Source organism: Dryas octopetala, chromosome 2 (assembly GCF_963921425.1).
Source record: "Dryas octopetala chromosome 2, drDryOcto1.1, whole genome shotgun sequence".
In the NCBI taxonomy this organism is placed as follows: Eukaryota; Viridiplantae; Streptophyta; class Magnoliopsida; order Rosales; family Rosaceae; genus Dryas; species Dryas octopetala.
The window spans coordinates 28,429,353-28,452,626 of record NC_141367.1 but is presented as its reverse complement, the minus strand read 5'-3'; the positions used below and the strand labels follow the sequence as shown (position 1 = coordinate 28,452,626).

Genomic DNA, 23,274 nt, shown 5'->3' with positions numbered 1-23,274 from the left:
CTTATTCAGGCCCATAAGTTTGGACGGGTTCTGAAACTTGAGGCCTGATTAATTTTCGGGCTTTTTGTAAAGCCCATCACGGCCAAGCCTAAATGTATATTTTAAAAAAAAAAACAACAGAACAAAACAAATAAACTAAGATTGTCGATGGAGAATCTTCAAATTATAATTTTTTTCATTTTGATGAATTATAAATAAGAAAGAGAGGGTTGACTATTCCTATACAATAATTGGAAACATAGAATAGGGGTGATTGCTGCATCATGAAAACGATGTCCTAACATCCCATTCCGTCCCGTTTCATGGGCAAGACAATGGACATGACTAATCTAAGACAAAACATACATTCTACCCAACACAAGAGATTACAAAAATATCTAGTGGCCACTACTTTTTAACCAGGAAAAATTATTGATTACCCATAATAATTTATGTTTTACAAGATACAACGATGGGTTGAGAGAGTTTTTCATAGGACATCATCTCACAATAAGTCTGACTCACAACGTATAGGGTGATTGTTTTGAAACAGTCAGTGCAGTTTATTCGTTTAAGTTTTTTTTTTATTGTAAAATTTAATAAAGGATAGAATTAATAAAAATTAACATGGTTATAACCTGTAATGCTTACATGCATATATATATATATATATTTTATAAATAGGGTGTAACTGTGTAAGGGATCAATAGGACTTGATTACAATTCATCACTGTGTAGAGAGCATTATGTCAAAAATCAACATCGACTTTATTACAAGTCATCACTGTGTAGCGTGTAGTCTTCATAATTGTTTGTGTGATGGCCTTATCGCCACAAATAGCCCACGTAGGCCCAAATGTAAAGTAGAAGGCCCTTAATTCTCTATAAAAACGGCCCCCAGCCCCCAGCCCACATTTCTATTGCATTTCATTTTCACTCTCTACTTTTACAAAGCTCATTATGTAAAATGTAATATTTTTCTCATTACAATAATGCTTGCTATAGATCTCAAATTTTATTCTTAAATGATGTGATAGTGCATGTGTAAGTATTTTATTTATTGTAAATAATAAGTCTAGAGTGGGTCTTAATATGAATTTATGACACACTATCATATGTATTTGAGATCTAAATTTAATATACAAATTTAAAATTCCTGGCAGCACTCTTCCCACTATAGTGAAAACCGGCCGCCAACTATGTATACATAGTCTGAAAACTCTAAATTATAAATAAAGTAAATTCTGATAAACTTTTGTGTTCTTATGTATTTGTGGGCATTTACACTTATTTTCTTTGATCCAATTTTTAACATCAACCGTAAGTAAAAAGAATGGCTTTTAGTGAAGTTAATTATTATATTTTTTTTTTCGGTAAAAAGTTAATCATTAATTTAAAGCTCAAGGACAGTTTTTCAATTTTGTTTAAAAGAATTCTTAAAAATGTAAAATATGTGCAGGGCCTAGAAAATGTGAAAAAGACAGATAAGTAGTAGCACCACTCAAATTTGTGGCTGTGGTTGTGGGGGCGGGTATTCTCTTTGCATGCAATAAAAAAAAATAAAAAAAATAAAAAAAATAAGTGAGTGAGACTGTGAGAGTGGGAGTTGGTGTGGAAAGTGATTGGTGGGAAGCTGGAAGAGTATCTATCTAATCTACCAACGCTCTCATCAGACTTGGTTTTTTGTTTGACAGTTTTGACTACGACACACACACACAGAGTCTCAGACACACAAAAATCGTACTACCGAATCAAAGTCTCAGACACCGACAGACAGCCCCCATATTGCTGAATGCTGATTGCTGCCGCGCGGCGTACAGGAACAGGACCAACAGGAGAGCAAGATCTCCTCCTTCTCATTCTCCGCACTCCCATCTGTCACATCTCATCTCCACGCGCCCCCAACTCGCGTACGTTCCTTCCTCTCATTTTTCAACATAAACAATGAAAATATGTAATATCAAAATATATAGTTTTTTAAAATTAATTAAATTTGTATCAAGGTATGAAATGGATTTATTAGACATATAGGGGATGAAAATCAAGAAAGTGATTAATCCAGGGCCCCATCTTTAGGAAATGACCTATAATTTGGTCCATGTAATTTAGGTGTTTTTTTTAATTAGGTCTTTGAAGTTTTAATTTTTTCAATCAAGCACATGTAATTTAAGTATCTGATTTGATAAAATAAAATAAAAAAGTATCTGATTGATATTACTAATAAATATCATCATATAATAATTTATTTAAAATTTTAATTTAAGTGACATTAAGATGGACAGAGAACTGGAACTTTTTGTAAGCCAATTGTGATTAAGAAAACGAAATCAATTGGGGAATGGAATAAGAGATTTTGCAGGTCATTATAATTTGTATCATATAGCTTTTGAGAAAGTCAATAGAATGGACTGTGTATCATGCATTTAAAAATTGTAAAAATTAACTTTACATCAACTTTTTTCTCTAAAAAAGTCGATCATTTAAGATTTAAGAAGGTGGGGTTAGATAAAGTAATAGGTTGGCAAGATTGCATAGAACACAACAATGCCAATACAGCTTCTTGTTCCCTTTCTTTTGTCCTTTTATTTTTTGATTCATTGGGTCAGAATATTGCCTTTGTCAATGCAAGTATTGGTGGGACATGTTGAGCCAAAAACCTTCCCAAATTTCTGCAAAAAGATAGACAATGAACTAAAACCGCTTTATCACAAACAAACAAGGCAGATCATGTGGGTGCGTGTGGCCTGTTTTATATTCTTATGTGGCACCAAACTGATCTATCCTACGCTCAAATATTAAATCATTTGACAACCATTCTCTCTGTAGGGTTGATCTGTACAAAAGGATTACACTTCACGCACTGGTCATGAAGTTTTAACAAATGGTTTGAGTTTTTAATTATCAAAATATTCTCAAAAATAAAAATGAAAATAATTTATATGTAGATTTGAATAACAATACATATGAGTATATGACATGACAATTGGACTTTCTTGCCATTTGCAACAAGTTCCATTATTCTTTACTTGATGAGCATCTTTTGTTCTCTAAGTAACGTTTATTAGTTCAGTGCTTGGTTATTCTTTCTCCTCTGTGCTTGGTTATTCTTGGCTGTCTGCTGTTTCCACAGTACATGTTCACTGCATTATGGATGTATTGTTTGTACTTGTTTTTTGAAAACCAACTTATCAAAGGAGGGGGGTGTTTCAATCCAGAAGAGGCATACTCATATAGTCATATATGAAATATGGAAAAAACACAATCAGAATTCCCAGAATAGTGAAGCAATGCATACGCAAATAAAAGAACACGGGGTATCTATTCGGGAATAAATCATGCAACATTATTCATGAACAATACAAAGATGATGACACCCAAGGACAGAAAATCAAGCCAACCCAGACTTTGGGCTAAGAAATGTACAGAGGGGAATCCCCATGGCAACCTCAACCCCTGAAGCCAAAGATACAACACCCTAATTTCCTCTATAAAACTCAATCAATAAGTTAAAGCCTCTCCCTAAGTTTGGGTTAAAGGAAGAGATGGAGGATTACCTGCCGGACATCTTTGCCTGCGGGGCCTTCTGGTAGTTTTACCCCACCCTGTTAGGCTTCTATCTTCCAGTCCCATTTCAGTATTGTTAAGCTGCTGTATCAGCGGAGTGCAAGCTGGGCTAGTTGCCACAGGAGGAGAGGGGCTCGCCACTGCTCGTCGCCTACCCCTACCACAACCGTTTCTTGTTGAGTTTCTCCTTGCCAATCCTGAATGCCATGAATGACCTGTTGCCCTCATCAACCCTCCAAATGTCTGAAGATCTTCAGTTACCTCATGCCTTGACAAAGAAGCAAGACCAGGAAGGATATCCCTTTGGAAGTCCCTCCGCTGCCTCCCTCTCCTTGACTGGCCTTTCCTGGGCGGATTTGATGGTAAAATGTTTCCTGTTTCTTCCAGCTTTAAGTTTTCAGGAACTAGAGGCTTAGGCATGTAATCCTCTTCCTTGGTTTCTATCAGTTTCAAAGTCATGGATTCAAAGTAATCATACCCTTCTGATAAAGATTCTTCAATATCTTCACCATCCTTGCCTCTCAAAACATTTTCAAGCTTGCTCTCAAGATCATTCCCACATGTAGAAACTATATCCACAAACCACAGAAGCGGGTCGGTTGAAGAAGCTTCTGATGGATTGCAATAGGATTCATCCGTATGATTCTGGGGACCAGCTGATGAGATGGCAACTATTGCCTCTGCTGCTACTCTCACAAGTTCATCTTGAGGAGGTTCAGCTGTGTGTTGTGGTGATGCCAAAGAAATTTCTTGTGGCTTTTCAGTAGGTGCTTGTGCTTCCCCAGGAATGACATCATCAACAGTCTCAGGAACAATAGGGGCTTCCAAATCTATCTCTATTGTAATCTTCACACTAGTGCTTGCAGCAGAAGGTTTCAAAGACGTTTCATCATCGCTGATACACGAGTTCAAATCAATGTGATGTCTGAAACGGGCAACCTTTGTATCCATTCCCTCTTCAACAACTAAAATTTCTGCTGCATTATTTCTAGCCAAGTCAGGAGCTGCAGGAACACAAGGCAAGTTGATATCCAGTTCTCTGTTTCTCCTCTTATTTTCCACTTCACTCTCGGATGGGTGAGGAATAGACACTGAAGGGGAGGTAAGAGAATAGGACTCGTTCTTAGAAATATGAGACTTTTCAAAAATAGGAAATCCAAGAAGTTTTCTATTACTTGGGTTGTCACCTTGTTCAGTCCTCCTGGCCTCAACATCATTCCCGTATGAAACTGATTTTATATTCTGAGAAAAAAAAGGATTAGAATCCTTTGAAACTTCAACTTTGTTGGATAAATTATTCATAGAAGATTGAACAAAACCCAGGTCCCCAGTGTTTGAAATTCTGCCTACACTAGCGAACTCATTCTTACAACCAGGCTTAGCTCTTAGCCATGGCAAAGCTGCAAGATGGTCCTCATGCTTTTGTTCTCCCCCTATAATCTTAAGACCTTGATGGGGTATTTCTTCATTAGATGAACTGTTTGAAAGTGCCACATTCAAGTTTACTTCCTTTGCAGACTTCACATCCATGCAATTTGAACCCTTGAAGTATGTTGCTGAACCATGACTTGTGAAGTGTTCAGTGCCTCCATTATGATCGTTACTGCTGCTCTGATAGTCACAGCTGAGAGAAGGGAAGCGAACTAGTCTATCCTTAGACCCTGAAGAGGAACCATGGTGAAACCCATTTTGGTATGGCAATTCACTCCCAGAACCTTGGTTAGGTCTAGAACTGTTGTTGAGATGCCACCTATCTCCAAAAATCCCATTGCTCTGAACTGATGACTGGGAACTCTTAGTCAAGGTAGCAGATGAGTTAAAACATGGGTGAACTTGAACTGATATTGACTTCTGGCTTAAGCTACTCCCTGGCTTTTCCCAAGATGAAACTGAGTGACTCCAGGACTTGGCCAAATCAGAGGAAGGAAGTATGGCATATGGACTGGGCATATGAGAAGCCACAAAGGTACTCGGATGCTTATAATTGGAGAATTCATGGCTTATTTCAGAATTCTCCACACCACAAACTGACCTCTCTCTCCACAAATCCACCTTGCTCTTATCAGTCAGATAGAAAGTGGGTTCATGAGCATTGTTAATAGAAACCTGCATTGGCTGGGATGCTATAGGAACCCTTTCTGTTTGGAGACATTGCGAAACAGTTTTAAGGTTGCTTTTACTTTGCCCTGTAAAACAGTAGCAGCTAGCTGAAATGAATTTTTACAATGGAACAGTTCTATAACAAGAAATACTGCATGCTCATATATAGAATTCTAAATTTATGGCCTTCCAACTTCAGGACAGACCCTGAAATTCTATCAAGCCAACCAAATGGCAGCCAGATTTACCAACTACATGCATGGTCAATTATGAAATAATGAGATGATCCTGCAGCTCTGAACACTCAAATTTAAGTTGTTCAAATTTATCCCTGTATTTCTTTTATATTTCTAATAAATTTTGTTGTTTTGTAGCATATTCATATTTATAATTTTTTCTTCTTAAACAAGCAAGAACATACTAAATTGAACATATGAATCCAAAAAGCCTTCCACTGAATGAAAATATCAAAAGGGGCCTATTTAATAAGCAATACCTGCTTCGAGAACTTGGGAGAACCACCCTTTTCCACTTCCATTGTTCTGGATACCATCACCTACATGATGAGAGTTGAATGGTATTTCCTTTTGCAAACCTATAAGCTGTGACCTTGACTTAGCAGCCAGATCAGGGCCTTGCATAGGCTCAGGTCCCAGAGGATCAACATATGCTGAAGCATTTGTTTCATCAAGTTGAATAGGCTCATTCAAGTCAGCCAAACCATTTGTTTTCCTCGAACAAGAATCAGATCTCAAAGTATCTCCTTCGCAATCAATCTTCCCACCATCACCAAAAAAGAGCTTTGCACCACCCTCAGGTGCATTTTTACAATTTTTTGTATTTGGCAGACAACTAGGCATGCCAGAAACTTTCTCATCACTGAACTGTTCCCCTTCTTCAGTATCGATGTACACATCAGCTGGAAGTTGAAGATCAAACATTTTCTTCCTCACTTTTGTGGGTCTTGACTCTATCACCTCAATATCTTTTGAACTAACCCCATTTTGACATGGAAACAGACCCGTTTTGGGGCTGTTTCCTTTAATGGCACTAGATTGAGAATGAATGCCTTCAACACCTGAAATTGATGGTCCAGCATAAACAGAGTTTACCAACGGAAAGCCGGAATCATGCCATTTCCGAGCATCTTCAGATGTAATTTGAGATGCTAAGGGACTTGATGAAATCGATGTTTCCAAGGGTATCTGATTTCTATGTAGTTCTTTCCTTTTGATTTCGTCCATCAAGTCCCTTTGAATTCTGTACAAACGGTGAAGTTCAAACACCTGGATGACATGAAAATCCAAAAATGTTCAAGTGTCTACATATCGAGTGGAATGATACATAAGCAAACAAAGCTAAACTTGAGTGTTCAATCAGCCTCTAGCAAATTAAGGTCCTCTAAATATAGAATTGAATTAATATACAAAGATACCCAATTGATAAAATCACGAAGCATTTGTTAAGGGCTGAGAAATATTGACATGAATTAGGTTATATAATATGCATGTCAATATTTACAACAAACTATACTCACACAGAAAATAAGAAATTTGAGAACAAATGTACCTGATCCTTGAATATGGCCTCATGCTCAAGCATTGTCTGCTTTACTACATCCTTATCATACCCTGGATAAGCATCAGCAATGGCCCTTGGCAAGAAACCATTGTAATACTGACAGTTTGACAAGGTTTTATCTCCATAATACAAGGGCCAGCTACAATTGTTAGGATCCTCATTAAGATCCCTCACTGAGTAATACCCTGGCAGGTAGCTTTTACACTGCATTTTTGTTCCCATTCCTGGAAAACCATGAAGCAGAATTCAAGTGCCAAAATTAAAACATAATAAACAGAAAATAGGTGGACCATAGAAGGGCAACTAATATCAAGTACATGTAAGAGAATTCTATTTAGCAGAACTTCTCATCCCGGCTCTCAATATGACTGAAGAAGGAAATGGATTATAGTTACATATATACAAGAAACAAAAATCTCTTATGCAATGACACACTAGCCTGAATAAGGAATCTGCTTAGACTAACTTAAATCTTGCATAAGGGACAACTAACAGTTAACAAAGCAAGCTATGGTTGTTTTTTCTGGTCAGGAACACTGAACAAACACTGAGCAGTAACTGTGCGAACATGGAAGGTTAGTCAAAGCTATCCCATATATAGGCAGTTAGGCACCAAGAAACTTGTTTCCTGTGAGAGAACATCTGTTCCCTGAAACTCATTCATATGTCCCAGATATTGGTAATGTGTAAAAGAACATCTTTACTTGGGGAAGCCAGCAACAACTGAAGGAATTATGCCAAAATAGAAGAGTTCATAGCTTGATTGGAAATGTGTGAACACGTAATTATGACAAAAGGCACACAAGTGAACACTTCAATTATGATTTCCAAATCTGTGAATGTCCTCTACAATCTAAAAGTGAGCATTAGGAATGGGCAACCATATAATTAACTAGAAGACATTAGGCTCAATGGGTATGAAATCATCAGCCCGTCAATAGAAACCTCCATGAATCAGCAACAATTAAAACTCAATAACCATTCCCTCAAATTTTAAGCCTAATGAATGCGAGTTTTGAGAAAATAAGAAAGTTCCTTATTTTATTCACAATGCGAGTAGAAATATCCTTAACTAATGCAATTGGAAGCAGACTCAAAAAGGCCAGCAAAGGTGAAAAGAAAAACATAGTTGTTTCAATTCCAGACATGATTTTATAAAATCAACAGTATTTAGCGAAATTTGAGGGAGGAAGACCAACGTACTGGGACTTTTAGAAACCTCATGATCGAGAATGAACTTTCAGATGAAATAAATCTACATAGTAATAAAAGTTTATAAAGCAGATCTCGCCTGTTACAAACAAAACTAGCATATATTAGCTACTATTAAAATCCAGAGCCTACAGTAACAAAGACTAAAATTACCCATAAAAAATTTAATATCCAACAAACCAATCCATAAAAGAAAAGAACCGCAAATTATTATTTTTTCTTCAAGTCGACAAGTTCCAATGAGGAAACAAATGCATAAAGCCAAAACCCAAACGTTCAAGCCAAAAAAAACCAACAATTTATCCGAACTTGCTAATAATTTGAAAACCCAATTAATCAAATCACCAAAAAAAAGTATCTAAAAATCAATTTACCCAGAAAGCAGATAAGAATTTTACCTCAGACCCACATCCTGTTATCAGCTCTCCTCAACATCTCCCAAAGATTAAATCATTCAGCAGAAGCTTCACATCATGAAAATTCAGACTTCAGAGTCCGAGGCTCACACACTATGAAAAGAGCAAAGCAGCTAAAGCTAAATTGTATATCTAAAATTATACAAGAAACAACAAAGTGGGTGCTTTTGCAACACCATTCAAGAAGCTTAGATCGTCATCAGGTTGAAGAAAAGGAGAAGATTTCGATCTGCTGGGCCACTCTCTCTCTTTCTCTCTCTTTCTCTAAGAAAAAAAAGGAAGAAAGAATAGAGCTTTAGAGAGAGAATGAGTTTATTTATTTTTTAGAGAGAGATCCCAGATAAGAAATCTTCACACAAACAAACGACCTTCTAAGAACAGTGACATGAAATTTGTCAACATCCGGTCTCTTTTTATTCTCTGCTTTTTCTTCACTTCTCTCTCTCCCTTATATTTATTTTTCCCATTCAATTATATGAATAATTTATTTATGGGGTTTTTGAGGAAATGAAAAGAAATGGGCATTTCTAGATTCTCTCCACCTTCCTTGCTTTTGGTACAGATATTAAAAAATAACATTAAAACCATTTAAATAAGCCAAATAGACTCTGATATCAGATACTAAAAAAAACATTAATATATTATTATTGCATTAAACAGTAATATATACAACGCCTGCATATATTACTGCAACAACAGGCACAACAAAAGCTTGACAATACAATCTTTCTGAGCCCGGTTGTTAAAAAGTCTAATTATTTAGTACAAAGCACTCAATTTTTTTCCATTTTAAGATGTGTTTAATTGGTTAATACAGCAGACAAAAGGTGGGTCCCCTGATACTGTGGTAAGGATGAGGTTTCTTGAGGTTTTGGGACAGGAAATAAAATGCCCTTCTGGGTTGCTTTTATTTACGAGAAATGGGATTTGATGCTTCTTCTGTTGGGTGTTGATTGGCGGATCCTCTGATTTTTGTAACAGCGAGTCTATTTGTCATTTGTGAGTGAGAGAGAGAGAGGACTGAGAAACTGTACCACGTTAAAAAAAAAAAAGCAGATAATACCCTGCGACACGTGGCTCATTTTACAGGACAGCTTAGATCACACGATGGGTGCCATGTCAATTAGAATGTTTAGCACTTTATTACAAGCAAATTCATACCTTTTTGTGCACCTAGAACCACCTTGTGGGTTTCGACAAAATTACTTTTACTTCTCTTGATGCATTAATGGCATCTTTTGCAATAAATAACTATATATTTAGGATAGAATAATGCTATACTTACCACATTTCTTATACCACATTCTTATACCATCTCACGTGTCATTACTTTATTGGACAGAATTTTTATTTTTCTTTTTGGGTTTTTCTTTTTATTATTTAGTATCCAATGTATGAATGCCATGTAAGTTGCCACATAAGGTGGTATGAAATTATGGTATAAAAATGTGGTATATCTAGCACTATATTATATGTAGAAAAAATGAGCATAATATTTCTATTAGGAGACAAAGTTAATTAATTAGATTAAGCATTAAAATAAATGGATCTAAATTTGCAAACTCGATTATTGTTTAAATTATCTTAGAGTTTCTTTTATCTTTTTCTGCTGAGGTATCCCAAAGTTGTTTTTGCAAAATGCAGCATTCAAACATTTCAATTCAAATGGCGAATTTTACCTTATAAATTTCAATTTCAGTTTTATGGCTATGCTGTATATAACTTGTTTCCTTGTAAATTATGAGTGTAACACTCATTATGCACACAGTGACATGTGAATGCTCCCAACAGAAAAATAGAATTTTATTATCACTTTAAATCAGATTCTTGCCTTCCTTATCTATCATTAACCTACCCTTCGTCAACAAAGTACTTACTATAATATTAATAATAATACTAATGTAAACAATAGTCATACTCACAAAAGTGACTTAATGATTTAATGTTTCTCATTAAAAATAAAATGATGTTTTAATGTTTGGATTCAATTTATATACATGTAAACATGTTAAATCAGTTATTCAAGTAGATGAAATTAAGACATATTACTATATTAGCGTAACAACTGTGCCATTTTTTTGACTATGAACAATGATGGAAAAGAAATTATTTATCCCCCATGTGATATCATATGGTATCTCTACCCTCTCTTCTATCTCTCTTCTCTCACTCTTTTTTTATTTCTCTTATCTTTTGTCTTTATCTCTCTCTTCAAGGGATGTCATATCACTATAACATGGGGATATATAAGTTTTTCCCACAATGATGCATGTGTATGTTAGAAAAATATAAATATGATGTCCATGTGCATCATACATATATATGTAAAGCAAAAGTTGAATCGATCTTGAGATTGAGGATCCGAGACGAACAATAAGAATAAGATCATTAATTTGTATTGTACATTATTAGTATATAACTATATAAGTAAATAAGAGATTCATAAAATTTGAGAGTCCTTAATATTTTGCAGCTCGAAATAATTGCCTCACTCGCAAGCCCTGGGCCACCCATGCAAAAGGGGGTCAAATTAGCAAAGGCACCAAGGCTAGCTTGGTAATAATGTAAGTATGTACGAAATTTGGTTTCAGTTGATCAATTCCAATTTGGATTGGATGAAACTGATCAACACTTGTCAAAGACTCACAGAGCCACAGAGGTCTCATTTCCTTTGAACTCAGCTAGAGGGACCATGAACAAGATCCAAAATGTGGGCAAAAAATGACAGATAATATCATAAATGGAAATGAAAAATGAACCTAAAAGTAGATTCAAATGTAAATAAAACACATAGAGAAAAGCGAAATATAAACCGGGAAAATAGTATGGGACCGCAAAATGCAACCCAACAAGAGTTGAGACTTGATGGTCGGGTCTGGACCATATATAGGGGAGTTGATAGTGTCTGGGTTCGAAAACATAGTGGTTTACAAAAGCACAACTCAATCGATCATGCGGGCACAAGGATATCTAGCTGGGCAAGCAAACAGTGCATCCCAATTTTAGACATCAAACTAAACTGGATCTGAGTAACAGAGATGTGGAGGTTGAGGTGTCCATTGTCAAAGCCCTACGGCATGCAAAAATAAAATCAAAACCAGGTTGCATTGCAAATCTTAATTGCAATATTAATATTTTATTTCATGACTTTAGGGGACCCCTAAATGTGGCCCTTGTGACGATTGCGTCATCAGTCAAACATTCATTTTTTTTAGACAATATTATTTACCCTTTCAGTTTATTACTGTATAATAAAATATTAAATTTGAAGTGTAAAATGAATATAAGACAAACTTGAGAGTGTTAAAAAATTTCTAACAACTATTAAATGCAAGTAAGAGATTAGTTTTTAACTTAAGTAATTAAGCATGGAGACAAACTTCCTATTCCAGCCAACCTACTATGTCCACATATCATTATTAAGTTGAGCAAATAACTGGTTGCGACTTGCGAGTCTAAGTAATTGTTTAATCATCCTTAGATATTTTCCCATCTTTTCCTAACCTTAGACCTAAAATGCGGTCCTTTAATTCCCATGGTCACTTTCATGGAAAATGTGTGAAGCTTTCCAACTAGTGAAGATTTGGCTAAACTAGATGGGAGGGGCCCCACAAAAGGGTTTTATGGTGAAATGATTGGGTCCCACAAATTTGATTGACTCAAGCCCTTTATTAATGGTTTGATTTTTGGTCAATTAATGCATTTTTTCATTTTCCACTTTTTGGGTGATTTTGTGAGTGGCTCTAAAGATAGATCATAGAAGGCAGGGTTTGGATTACTTGAACCATTTTGTTAGGAACAATTAAATCCAGGACTCATAAATGGTTATGAATTCTTCAGATCTACTCTACACTATTTTCAGAAACAGTTGCAGGGCCAACTCAATGTTTTTAATTTATTCCTTTGAATAGAAACCCCATCTTAAATTGGCTTCAACTAGACGAATTTAAAACAACATGGTCATTGTACAAATTAATTAATTAATTACAGCATGCCAATCTTTGCATCAAATCAAGGAAACATAGGAAATTGTTCAAGTTTTTCTGTCGACCAACAGAAAAGATTAGCAATTATTTTCACTTTATTATTATAATTTTTTTAAATGGAGAGCTTTTAACACAAACCCAACCCCATTAATTCTAGTACCTTTATGTGAAGAGATCGGGTCGGGTCGGTTTAATATTGTGTTGAGCCGTTTGTATATGGATCCTATGAACTGAGATCTTGGAGGTACATTATTGCATTAGGGTTTAGGGTGAAAACAACAGGACGTAATTATCCAATTTCTAGATTGATAAAAAGGCAAAGTTATCCGTGATTTGACTGAGGGATGGAGGATAAGTTTCTAACTTTCAACAATGAAATTGCACAAATTTATTATATTTTGTATTAAATGGCACTTTCTACTAATCATTTAGTGTAATAGATGAATGATGATACTTAATATTTATTTTGTTAAAAATGATTATAAGTCTAAAACTAAAACTTATAGACCACAGTTGTTAATAAAAAAGATCGATAAATCTAATAAGTAAATATAATTTTATTAAACACTTAAATCAATCAACACATACCAAATGGTTAACACTCTCTTTCATGTGAAATTTATCTTTTGAGTGTTTAATAAGCACACATAATAGTTATTTATTTTTAAAAAAATTAAGAATTTTTACGTGTCGAACTTGTTAATGATATCTTAGTTTTAGGGTTTTTAATATCATAATAATAAGGGGTGGGCATATTAACCGCGGACAACCAAAACCGGCCGAACTGCACCGCAAAAAAACCGCAAAAAACCGCGTTGATAAAAAAAAGTCAACACCGCCAAAAAAATCGAACCGCACCGCTTCTCTCCGGTTTCGGTTCCGGTTCTACACCTTATTTAACCGCACCGCATACTTGCAAAAAATATTTTTTAAAATATTTTTATACACATATTGTCATATACACCATTTTATATATTTTTTTTATATATATTTATACCATTTTTATATACTTTTTATACACTTTTTGTACACATTTTTATACACTTTAGACCCTAAACCTTAAACCCTAATAAAATATTGAAATTAATATTAACATAGCTATATTTTAGGGTTTAAACCCTAAAATATATTTTATATAACCCTATGACCTATTTTATAGATATATAATATAATAATAAATTAATAATGTTTTAGTATATAATTTTAGTTATACCCATTACCCTATATAATAAAATTAGTATATTCTTTATATTCTATATAAAAAAAAAAATTAGTATATTATTTATAGTTTATACTCTATATACTAAAATTTTTAATTGTTTATAGTTATAGGGTATAATATATAGTTATATACTATATAAGTGTATATAGGGTATATGCCATATAAGGTAATAAGGTATAGGATTTAAAATTTATAGTATAAGGTTTAAGATATTAGGGTTTATAGTATAAGGATTTAAAACTTATGGTATAGGGTTTGGTTGCAACTCATCTCTAATTCTCTAAACCATAAACCATAAAGTTTAAAATTTTATATATTCTATATACTCTAATAGTCTAGTTACATAAACTAGTTTGCCCAACCAAACCCCAAAGTCCCAAAACTTGTTAATTAGGATGGGTTTGCATCATTAAATAATTGGACTTAGGCTTAAAAAAACAAGTGTGAGACCCCATTAGGCCCAGAACCGTGGTTAGAACCGCACCGCACCGCATTCAAGATGGTTTTGTTTGGTTCGGTTTTTTTATTTTTTTCACGGTTTTAAGCACCGAACCGCACCGTCTATTCATGTCTGGCACGGTGCACGGTTCCAAAAAAAAAGTGAATCGAACCGCACCGCGCCCACCCCTACATAATATCATATTGGACAATTAATTCTAAAATTTAAGATTAAATGAGGGAGATTCAATTAATATATATGTTAGATATTTAACCCAATCGATGCGAGACTGCTGCTCTCAACCTATTGACGGTAAATTTTGATAGCTGGATGGGAGGTTTTAGTCAATGAATTTAGTTTATACGCCAGTGCAGTGTCTGTCAAATCAACCAAATCAACTTCAATAGCCAGTTTAGTTTGGCTGGTAATAATTTTGGCAAAGACTTACCAAAAGAATATATATTTGAAAGTATTAGTATGCAATAGTGTTACATCTTTTTTCTTTTCCTTTTTTTTTTGGGTTGGAGGAGGGGGGGTTTGGTCTGAGAAGCACGTTGGGCCCATTCTTTTGAACCCCTTGAATTTAAACCCTACTAGGGTTCATAAAAATCTGACCTTTTTTCTCTTATATTTTTTTTTTTGGCCAAAGATCTTTTTTCTCTTTTCTTTTTCTGAAGATCCTCCTAAATTTGATCTTAAAATATTTAATATTTTACAACCACCAACACTGTAACCCAGGCTTTTTGTCTAATTACTTGTCTTTTTCTGGATAAATAACTTTGATGTTGAATCTTAACCAACAGGCTCATCAGACTTATACAAAACCAAGCCTGGACTTTTTTGAGAATTGCCCAATTTGTTATCCCACCATTTGTTGCATGTGCCTGGACCGAAAAGGATTTGAAACAGAAACCCCAGCCTTGTGAAAAGCATATCTGCAACAAGAATAGGATGGCCAAAACAATCAAATAGACAAGTCAGTGGGCTTTTTTATGGCAAAGTTATGGAAATTTAGGCTTTGGACCGTAAAAAAAAATCCCATTACATATTTATTTGTACCAAAAATTAAACAAGTAGGTGACGTTTGTTGCATAAATGGTCATTATCAACAATTAGGCATGTCAATTATTGCAATCAAATAGCTGTCATGGTATGAAGCATGCCACATAGTAGTTAGTGCATGTCACAAGGAAATTGTGACACTCAAAATAAGGTTGTGGCCAAATGGATCACCAAAAGAGGCATAAATTTGATGGAAATTATTAATGCTAGCATATTTGATGTCACCAACTTTGATTATTCACAAACTCTTTGTTTCCTAGATCTATAATTCAATGGGTGTATGTGTCCCATTGCATATAGATATTTTAAAACAAGAAAAGGTATGAACCATGTGAACATATATGTATGAAAGAAAAGGGATATACACATATCATCATCGGAGAAACGAATTCTATTGTTTAAAAGGAGAAATTATTCAAGTTTTACTTTATGTTTATTAGTAAAGAGAAATATTAATAGACTAGGGCCAAAATAGACCGATTGTTAGTTGAATAGTCTGGTTAGTATGATAGACAAAATGTGAGAAACAATACATCTAAAAATTTGATTTATGCAAATGAAATATTTGTTTTATAATTGTGTTAAATATAAATTTTGAGGTATTTATCAACATATTTGAGAAGATAAAATTTAATTTAATTTTTTTAACATCTATCTTAATAATTTGCAGTTGTTAAAATAGTATAGTTCGAACGGCCGTATTTGCCTTGTATATCCAAAGATACCCTTACTTTAGAAAAAAAAAATTCAATAATTCAATTTAAGAAGAAAGAAGAAAATCTATAAAATCCAACAAGAGAATAATAGAATGTGGCAAACAGTCATTTACTGAAAGGATACAACCGTCATACAAGGGATTCTTAAAAAAACTTGGGTAATACTACAGGGACAATACGGAGATTCTAACACCATCCGTACATGTCTTTCACGCATCCGAGATCTTGCGGCGAAAAATTCCACTCAATCTCCAAACTCAATAACTCTCTCTCTCTCTCAAATCCCTATGTCGATCTGTGTCCACGATTCTTGGGCTCCTAAACGAATTGCCCCTGGAAAGAACAGCCCTCATTTTTCAGTGAAAATAACGGAAACGCCATTATTTTAATGGTCTGACGAAGATACCCTTGATGAGTGATGGGTCCCCACATTCATGGCATCTCAGCTCCCTCACTCTTCTTTGTGTCTCCCTATCACAACTCCCAAGAATCTGATTATCTGAGAAGCGAGAGCAAAGCATCTACTTTCCACCGGCTTTTTCGAGAAAGTTAGTCAAAACACTGCCCCAGCATTTACCATAATTGTCCTTTTATGAATAAAACTACGCAATTTTCTGCTCCAATCCACTCTCAGTCTCTCACATTCATTTTCAGCAATCGTCATTCCTGGCCTCTTTGTACCAAAAACAATTCATATTTTATTATAATCAATTATAAAAGAATAAACAAATGTCAGATTATAATTAATTTGCAAGCAAAAATTATTAGTAAGTTATTACAGCAGAATATTGGTCTTAATCTTTTTGTATGTAAGACTTTGAATGAGCACAAAACATGAACAAAAATATTAGCTCTTCCCTTGTCTTATATATCTTCTCTTTTCCATTTTCACAATTGCCTAAATCTGTGTGCTTTGCCTAAACAACAACATTTATGTCTGCCAGACCCAAAATTGATATCGGTTACCATGTATTGTTGTGCAAGGATAAAAAAAAATGGGCTGGATTCATTACACACTTTGAGTAGTGTCTCTGTGAAATTTTCCAGTTACCATGCAAGGTTTAAGAGGTCATGTCTGTCATTTGCAAGGTTTTATGTATTTATTTATGAGTTAATTCTACTTACACCCTATGAGGTTTATCATTTTTTCACATACTTCTCATGAGATTTTAATAATTACACATACACCCCCTGAGGTTTCAAAACTGTTACATATAACCCCCTATAGTGAGACAAAAAATGATAAGAAATTATGCAAAAAAAACATACTAAGGAGTGAAATAGCCTAATAAAATTACTTAAGGTGTAAGGTACAACCTCAATACAAATATTTTCTTTTTTATTTATTTATTTTTTTCTTTTGTAGGGGGTTATATGCAATAGTTTTGAAAGATCAGGAGGTGTATGTGTAATTTTTGAAACCTCAGGAGTATATATGAAAAGACGATAAATCTCAAGGAGTGTAAGTGTAATTAACTCATTTATTTGTATATTGATAAAAGGTAATTGGTAGGTATAGGATTTTATTCCCTTGATTGAATGGTCACTTAAGGTATAGGACAACTAAGCAAGATATGATGTTTAAGTTTGATGGACACAAAAGTCATTATAAGGTGAACTACACATTTTACAAACTTGGTTTGGTACACTATGCAATGCAAATCATTTGATTGGCTTCTACTCCCAACATTTCCACTTGATCATTTATTATATGGACCATGGTCTTCTAATAATACAAAGTTGCTTGGTAAGGACTTTGGCCTCCAAGTCAATGGACCTCTCAAGGTAATTTGAGGCTGAGTTGGGGATGAAGCCACCAAAACTTGTCTTCTCAGCAGAGGCTGGGTTCTTTGGTTTGGGCTGTACGAGTGCATTCAATCAACCATTTCAATTTTGTCAGTTTATTCGATATTCATCCAGAAATAAATAGATCTAATTTTTTATTAAGAGGAGGCAAAGCCCCAATAACACGCAAAAAAATAAGGATGTGGAAGCTCAAGAGTCAAGGCCTAATCCAGGCCCAGATCCATAATAACAAAATATCATGAGAAAAAGCATATCTCGGCGCTAGAAGGAGGGGTCGAACCTCCGACCTTGTGGTTAACAGCCACACGCTCTAACCAACTGAGCTATTCCAGCTTCATGTTATAAAGTCTTCAAATTTGGTATTTAATGGACATTTGTGCTGTGAGGCCACATTAAGAAAATCACTTCAAAGCTACGTGGGCTTTTCTCTGTTGCTTAGTGCTTACATTATTAGTGATTCAACCAATCCTCATTAATCGATAAGACTTAATCTCTCAAGGAAATCATGTTGTTCTAAGATTTTTATATCATTCTTATGGGAGATGTATCTCATTGTCTAGGCTATGGATTCTAAATTGAAAGGTTTATTTGGATGGAAGGATGTTGGATAAGTAAATTTGATTTTAGTTCTTAGTGTAAATTGTTTAACTATTCTTAAAAATTCCTAATTTTTTAAGTTCAAAAAGTCTATATATATATTTGATTTTTTAATAAACAAGCTATGCCAGATACTTGAAAGAAAATGTGTTAATATATCATTTTTATCATAAAAATACATAGTTCTGTGTTTTTTTTAAAATGGAGGATGGGTGGTCAAACTCAAAACCTTTCAAATATTGTGAAGAAAAATACTATTAGACTAATAGCTAATTAGTTTCTTATTAATTTAAATACACTAAATAATTATTTTCAAGTTTCATTAAAAAAAAAAAGGATTCATGATCACTTGTTTGGTCAAAATCCAAGTTTTACGTAATGTAGTGGCGTTGTGTCTTAAAGATGCATTTTTTACAATGGAGTAAAAGTGTGGTATTGAGAAATATTAACATGTAATGATAAAGTTACGTGATACGCTGATTTGGTATAATAAATTCACTTAATTTATAATACATCTACAAACACTAACAATATTCATATCATAAATGGTAAATGTTAATGGCAACAAAAAAAACAAATAAGAAATGTTATCTATTATATTTTAAATGAATTCATAACACATAATAAATTATTTTATTACAACGGTATAAAAACTTTATTGTAATTCGTAGTTATTTATTTTTGTAAGTGACGCAAGGATGCTTTGGTAATTTTGATGTCAAGGTACCGTGGATTGTTACACTATCACTACGTATTTGATGGATTGACTGATCACTGATTTGATGGTCATTTTTCTATGGCAGAAACAAAAACAGACGAAACTGAAACTCGTGGGACCCACCCCGAATCTAAAATTTATTATTGTCCAATAACCGCCCTCCGCGTCAGAATAATCATTCTACGTTTGCGGGCCCTCCATCTTTATCTCTTTGCTATGACGTGGGGTTCACCGTATCGATTCAATATCTCAATGTGTCCGAGTGAGACCTAAATCAATGATGTAATGTACAAATCCTGTTATCCACTACAGGTGGGTACACCGTACACCTGAAGATATTTGCATAGATCAACCATAACGTTTTATATCCCTCCTACTTATCACCATTTTTTAGGTTTTTTTTAGGCAAGACCATCATTTATATGTTGCGTCTTAGCATAATGATACTTTCTTTCTTTTCACAATAATAACACATTTTGGAGTTCTTAAAATGAGATGTTGAACTCTGCAATTTAATTTTGAAATCTTACCAAAAATTCCTAAATCCATTTTTGAACTTTTTAAAACAAGTTCTTTAAAGGAGGCTATCGAATTAGGAAATTATGACCAAACAGATGCAAGCACCTCTTATTGAGGGAATAACTATGGGAGACCAACCTTCCATATCAAATGCACCCGTACATAGAAAGTGATTAATGATTAAAATATTAACTAGGTAGACCTTAACTTATATAGAAATTCATACATATTTATTATTCAAAGAGATTCAGAATGGAAAACAAATTTATTAGGAAATCTAAAATATAATTTGATTACATATGTGCAATATGGCTACATCATATGCTCAGATAGTCAATTAGTGAGGCTGTCAGTTACCTTCCAAGGCGTCCATAGAATTCAAACCTTAGAATCTTAGATGCTGTCATTATATATTGAGAGCCTAAGAGGCTGTTTCATGCGTGTCAACCATATATTGGCATTATGGCGTATGTTGACTACATAAATCATAATGCATTAGTGATTTGGTAGTTTAATTAACTAAATTAATTAGTGAGAAAATATATAAAAATGATTTATAAATTTAAAACTAAAATTCTAAATAACTTTAACATTTATAGTTTCAATTTCACGTATCATTATCATATTCTTTTCTTTTTGTCTCCACCATTCTCATTTCTCTGTCCTTGTCTCATAGATTTTCTCTCTTACTTTACAACCAAAAAACAAAAGAATATATAAAAGGTTACCAAACAGACCCTCTTTTTTTTGGCCATTACCAAACAGACCCTTAACTATTATGAAGCCCGGCATTAGGAAGGCCAAAAAAAATCCCAGCAGCAATTGTCTCCCATCCTCTCAATCTTTCTGTCTTGGTTTCGTGAGAGAGAGAGAGAGAGAGAGAGAGAGAGAGAGAGAGAGAGAGAGAGAGATTAATTGATCAGTGAAGAAAGCTGACCTTGGTCCTAATTGCAAGCACAAGATCACCAAATTCTTAGACTACTTCATAATTCTCTGTTTTTTCAAGAAAGTTGGAATCAGATTCAGAGGAAAAGAGGACGGAAGAAATCGTAACAATATGAACAAGAGAGATTCAATACCAGTACTCATTTTTTGGCTGGCGCTTTTGGTCTTCTTCTTTGTTTTCCATATCAATTTCGTCTCATCCAAATTGAGGTTCAACTTCCAACTCAGTGCTACTGCTACTCATTCACGCACAGCCACTCCAGGTATGCCAATCAACCCCCTCTCACAATTAAACCTTCCACATTCTTTAATTTTCTTGGTGCTAATCAAACCATCAATATTTTCTTGCTGGCCCAATTCGATTTTTTTTTTTTTATGTATATCTCTACCATGCAGTCCATTTTTCTGAAAACCCAAAAATTGATTGATGAATATTTAAAATATTTTGATGATTGGGAGGACCATCAGTACATTTGTTACATATTTCATTCACTGTTTGAGTACCATCTTTAAAACCTAATGCGATTAATGGGTTTTTTTTTCACCAAAAAAAAAATGGTTGCAGTCAGATTCAACTCAATTAGCGGGCACGACCCGACCCATTCGAGACCATTGCACTCCCCTCCATCCACGAAGATCCAATGCACCCGTTCTCACAAGCACTACGATTTCTGCTTCATCAACGGTCCAGCAATTCTGGACGCCAACACCTCCACATTCTTCGTAACGGGATCAAGCGGCCCAACCTTGGTGGAAAAAATAAAGCCCTACCCTCGAAAACACGAGAATTCTACAATGGCGGGAATCAAAGAGCTCACACTCACCTCAGGCCCACTAGGCCCACAATGCCAGTTCCAACACAATGCCCCGGCCCTTGTATTCAGTGCAGGCGGGTACACCGGAAACTTTTTCCATGATTTCAATGATGGGTTCATCCCTCTCTACATCATGACCCACTCGATCTTTCACAACCTGGAGCCCATCCTCGTGATATCCAAAGCACGTGATTGGTGGGTTCGCAGGTATGCAGATTTACTACAGAGTTTTAGCAAGCACCCGATCATATACCTTGACAATGATAATGCCACTTACTGTTTTCCTTCTGCCAGTGTGGGCCTTATTTCTCATGGGCTTATGACCATAAACCCAAAGTTATTACCCAACCCAAAAACATTGATCCATTTCCATTATGTCCTAGACAAAGCCTTTGGCAAAAACCACAACCACAACCACCAATACCACGGTGGCCGCCACCACAATTTTGGGTCTTCCAACCCTCGGCCGCGCCTCGTCTTGATCCGTCGAACCATTGGGGTCGGACGGGCGATATTGAACGAAGAAGAAGTGAAGCAAGCGGCGGAGAATGTGGGTTTTGATGTGATTGTTTTTGTGCCATCATCTAGGACCGACATGCACGTAGCTTATGAGGTGATTAGCAAGAGCCATGCAATGGTGGGTGTGCATGGGGCGGCGCTTACCCACTTTTTGTTTCTCCGGCCAGGCGCGGTGTTCATGCAGGTTGTGCCGCTAGGGACCAATTGGCTGTCAAAGGTGTGCTATGAAGAGCCGGCTAGGGCTATGGGGTTGGAGTACATTGACTATAGGATTCATGAAGAGGAAAGCAGCTTGGTAGACAAGTATGGCAAGGATCACATTGTGGTCAAGGACCCTCTGGCTCAAATGGGGTCCACTTGGTCGATGGAGATTATGAAGATTTATCTCAAGGACCAAAATGTGAGGTTGGATTTGGAGAGGTTTTCTTGGTATTTGAACAACGCTTATCACAAGGCCAAGATATTCATGGACAGAGAAGGATAGGAGCGACTGCTTTACAGCCTTTTAATTAATTTCGGATAATCAATTACAAATTTATGGTTCAAGAAATCATTTTACAGTTATTGATTGGATGAATTCAAAATTAATTGTTTCCAACACAGAATTGCGAATGACCTTGATTAGGACCAGTTTTTTGTTTTTTGTTTTAATTAACAAGCTAGATATGTCAGATATGAGAATTGAGATGGATGGAATATATATATTGATTATTGCAATTGCAAGTTTAAATTATTTAAAATTTAATTTGTTAGTTTTAACTTTAATTTTTTTTCTTGCTCACCTTTATGATCAAGATGTGTAACTGAATCAGTACGTAGTCATTTTGTACAGCCAAGCAATTAAACAAAGAGCAGGGAGATGATGACAGCTGGCACTACGGACCTTGGATATAACTGATATATGCATACTTTCAATAAAATTAAAGATTTTTCATTTAAGTATAAGAATCTGATCGGATGGTGCTTAAAGAAAATGACTTTAATTTTAAAGTAATTAATTTCTTCAAGTCCAAGTAATCAATTAAGTGCTCATATATATTCCTTCCATGGCCCAAAAAAAAAAAGCTGTCAAAAATCA

At 34.9% G+C, this 23,274-nt stretch overlaps 2 protein-coding genes and 1 non-coding gene across 3 annotated transcripts; 1 reads left to right on the top strand and 2 right to left on the bottom strand.

The window, feature by feature from the left end:
- Positions 1–3,279: 3,279 nt before the first annotated feature.
- LOC147295199 (T-box transcription factor, putative (DUF863)) lies at positions 3,280–9,159 on the bottom strand. Its single transcript, XM_086234161.1, has 4 exons — positions 8,835–9,159; positions 7,213–7,448; positions 6,140–6,929; positions 3,280–5,729 (listed from the first exon to the last, which is right to left on the bottom strand). Exons 2-4 carry the CDS (start codon positions 7,444–7,446, stop codon positions 3,499–3,501), a joined length of 3,255 nt encoding a protein of 1,084 aa, XP_086090287.1. The 5' UTR covers positions 7,447–7,448; positions 8,835–9,159; the 3' UTR covers positions 3,280–3,498.
- Positions 9,160–18,342: 9,183 nt separating this feature from the next.
- Positions 18,343–18,416, bottom strand: TRNAN-GUU (transfer RNA asparagine (anticodon GUU)). Its single transcript has one exon. It is a non-coding gene; the product is annotated as a tRNA-Asn (tRNA).
- A 2,558-nt stretch (positions 18,417–20,974) lies between these two features.
- On the top strand, positions 20,975–22,680 carry LOC147295197 (xylan glycosyltransferase MUCI21-like). The gene is made up of 2 exons (XM_086234405.1): positions 20,975–21,135; positions 21,411–22,680. Exons 1-2 carry the CDS (start codon positions 20,975–20,977, stop codon positions 22,678–22,680), a joined length of 1,431 nt encoding a protein of 476 aa, XP_086090531.1.
- The last annotated feature ends 594 nt before the right edge of the window (positions 22,681–23,274 follow it).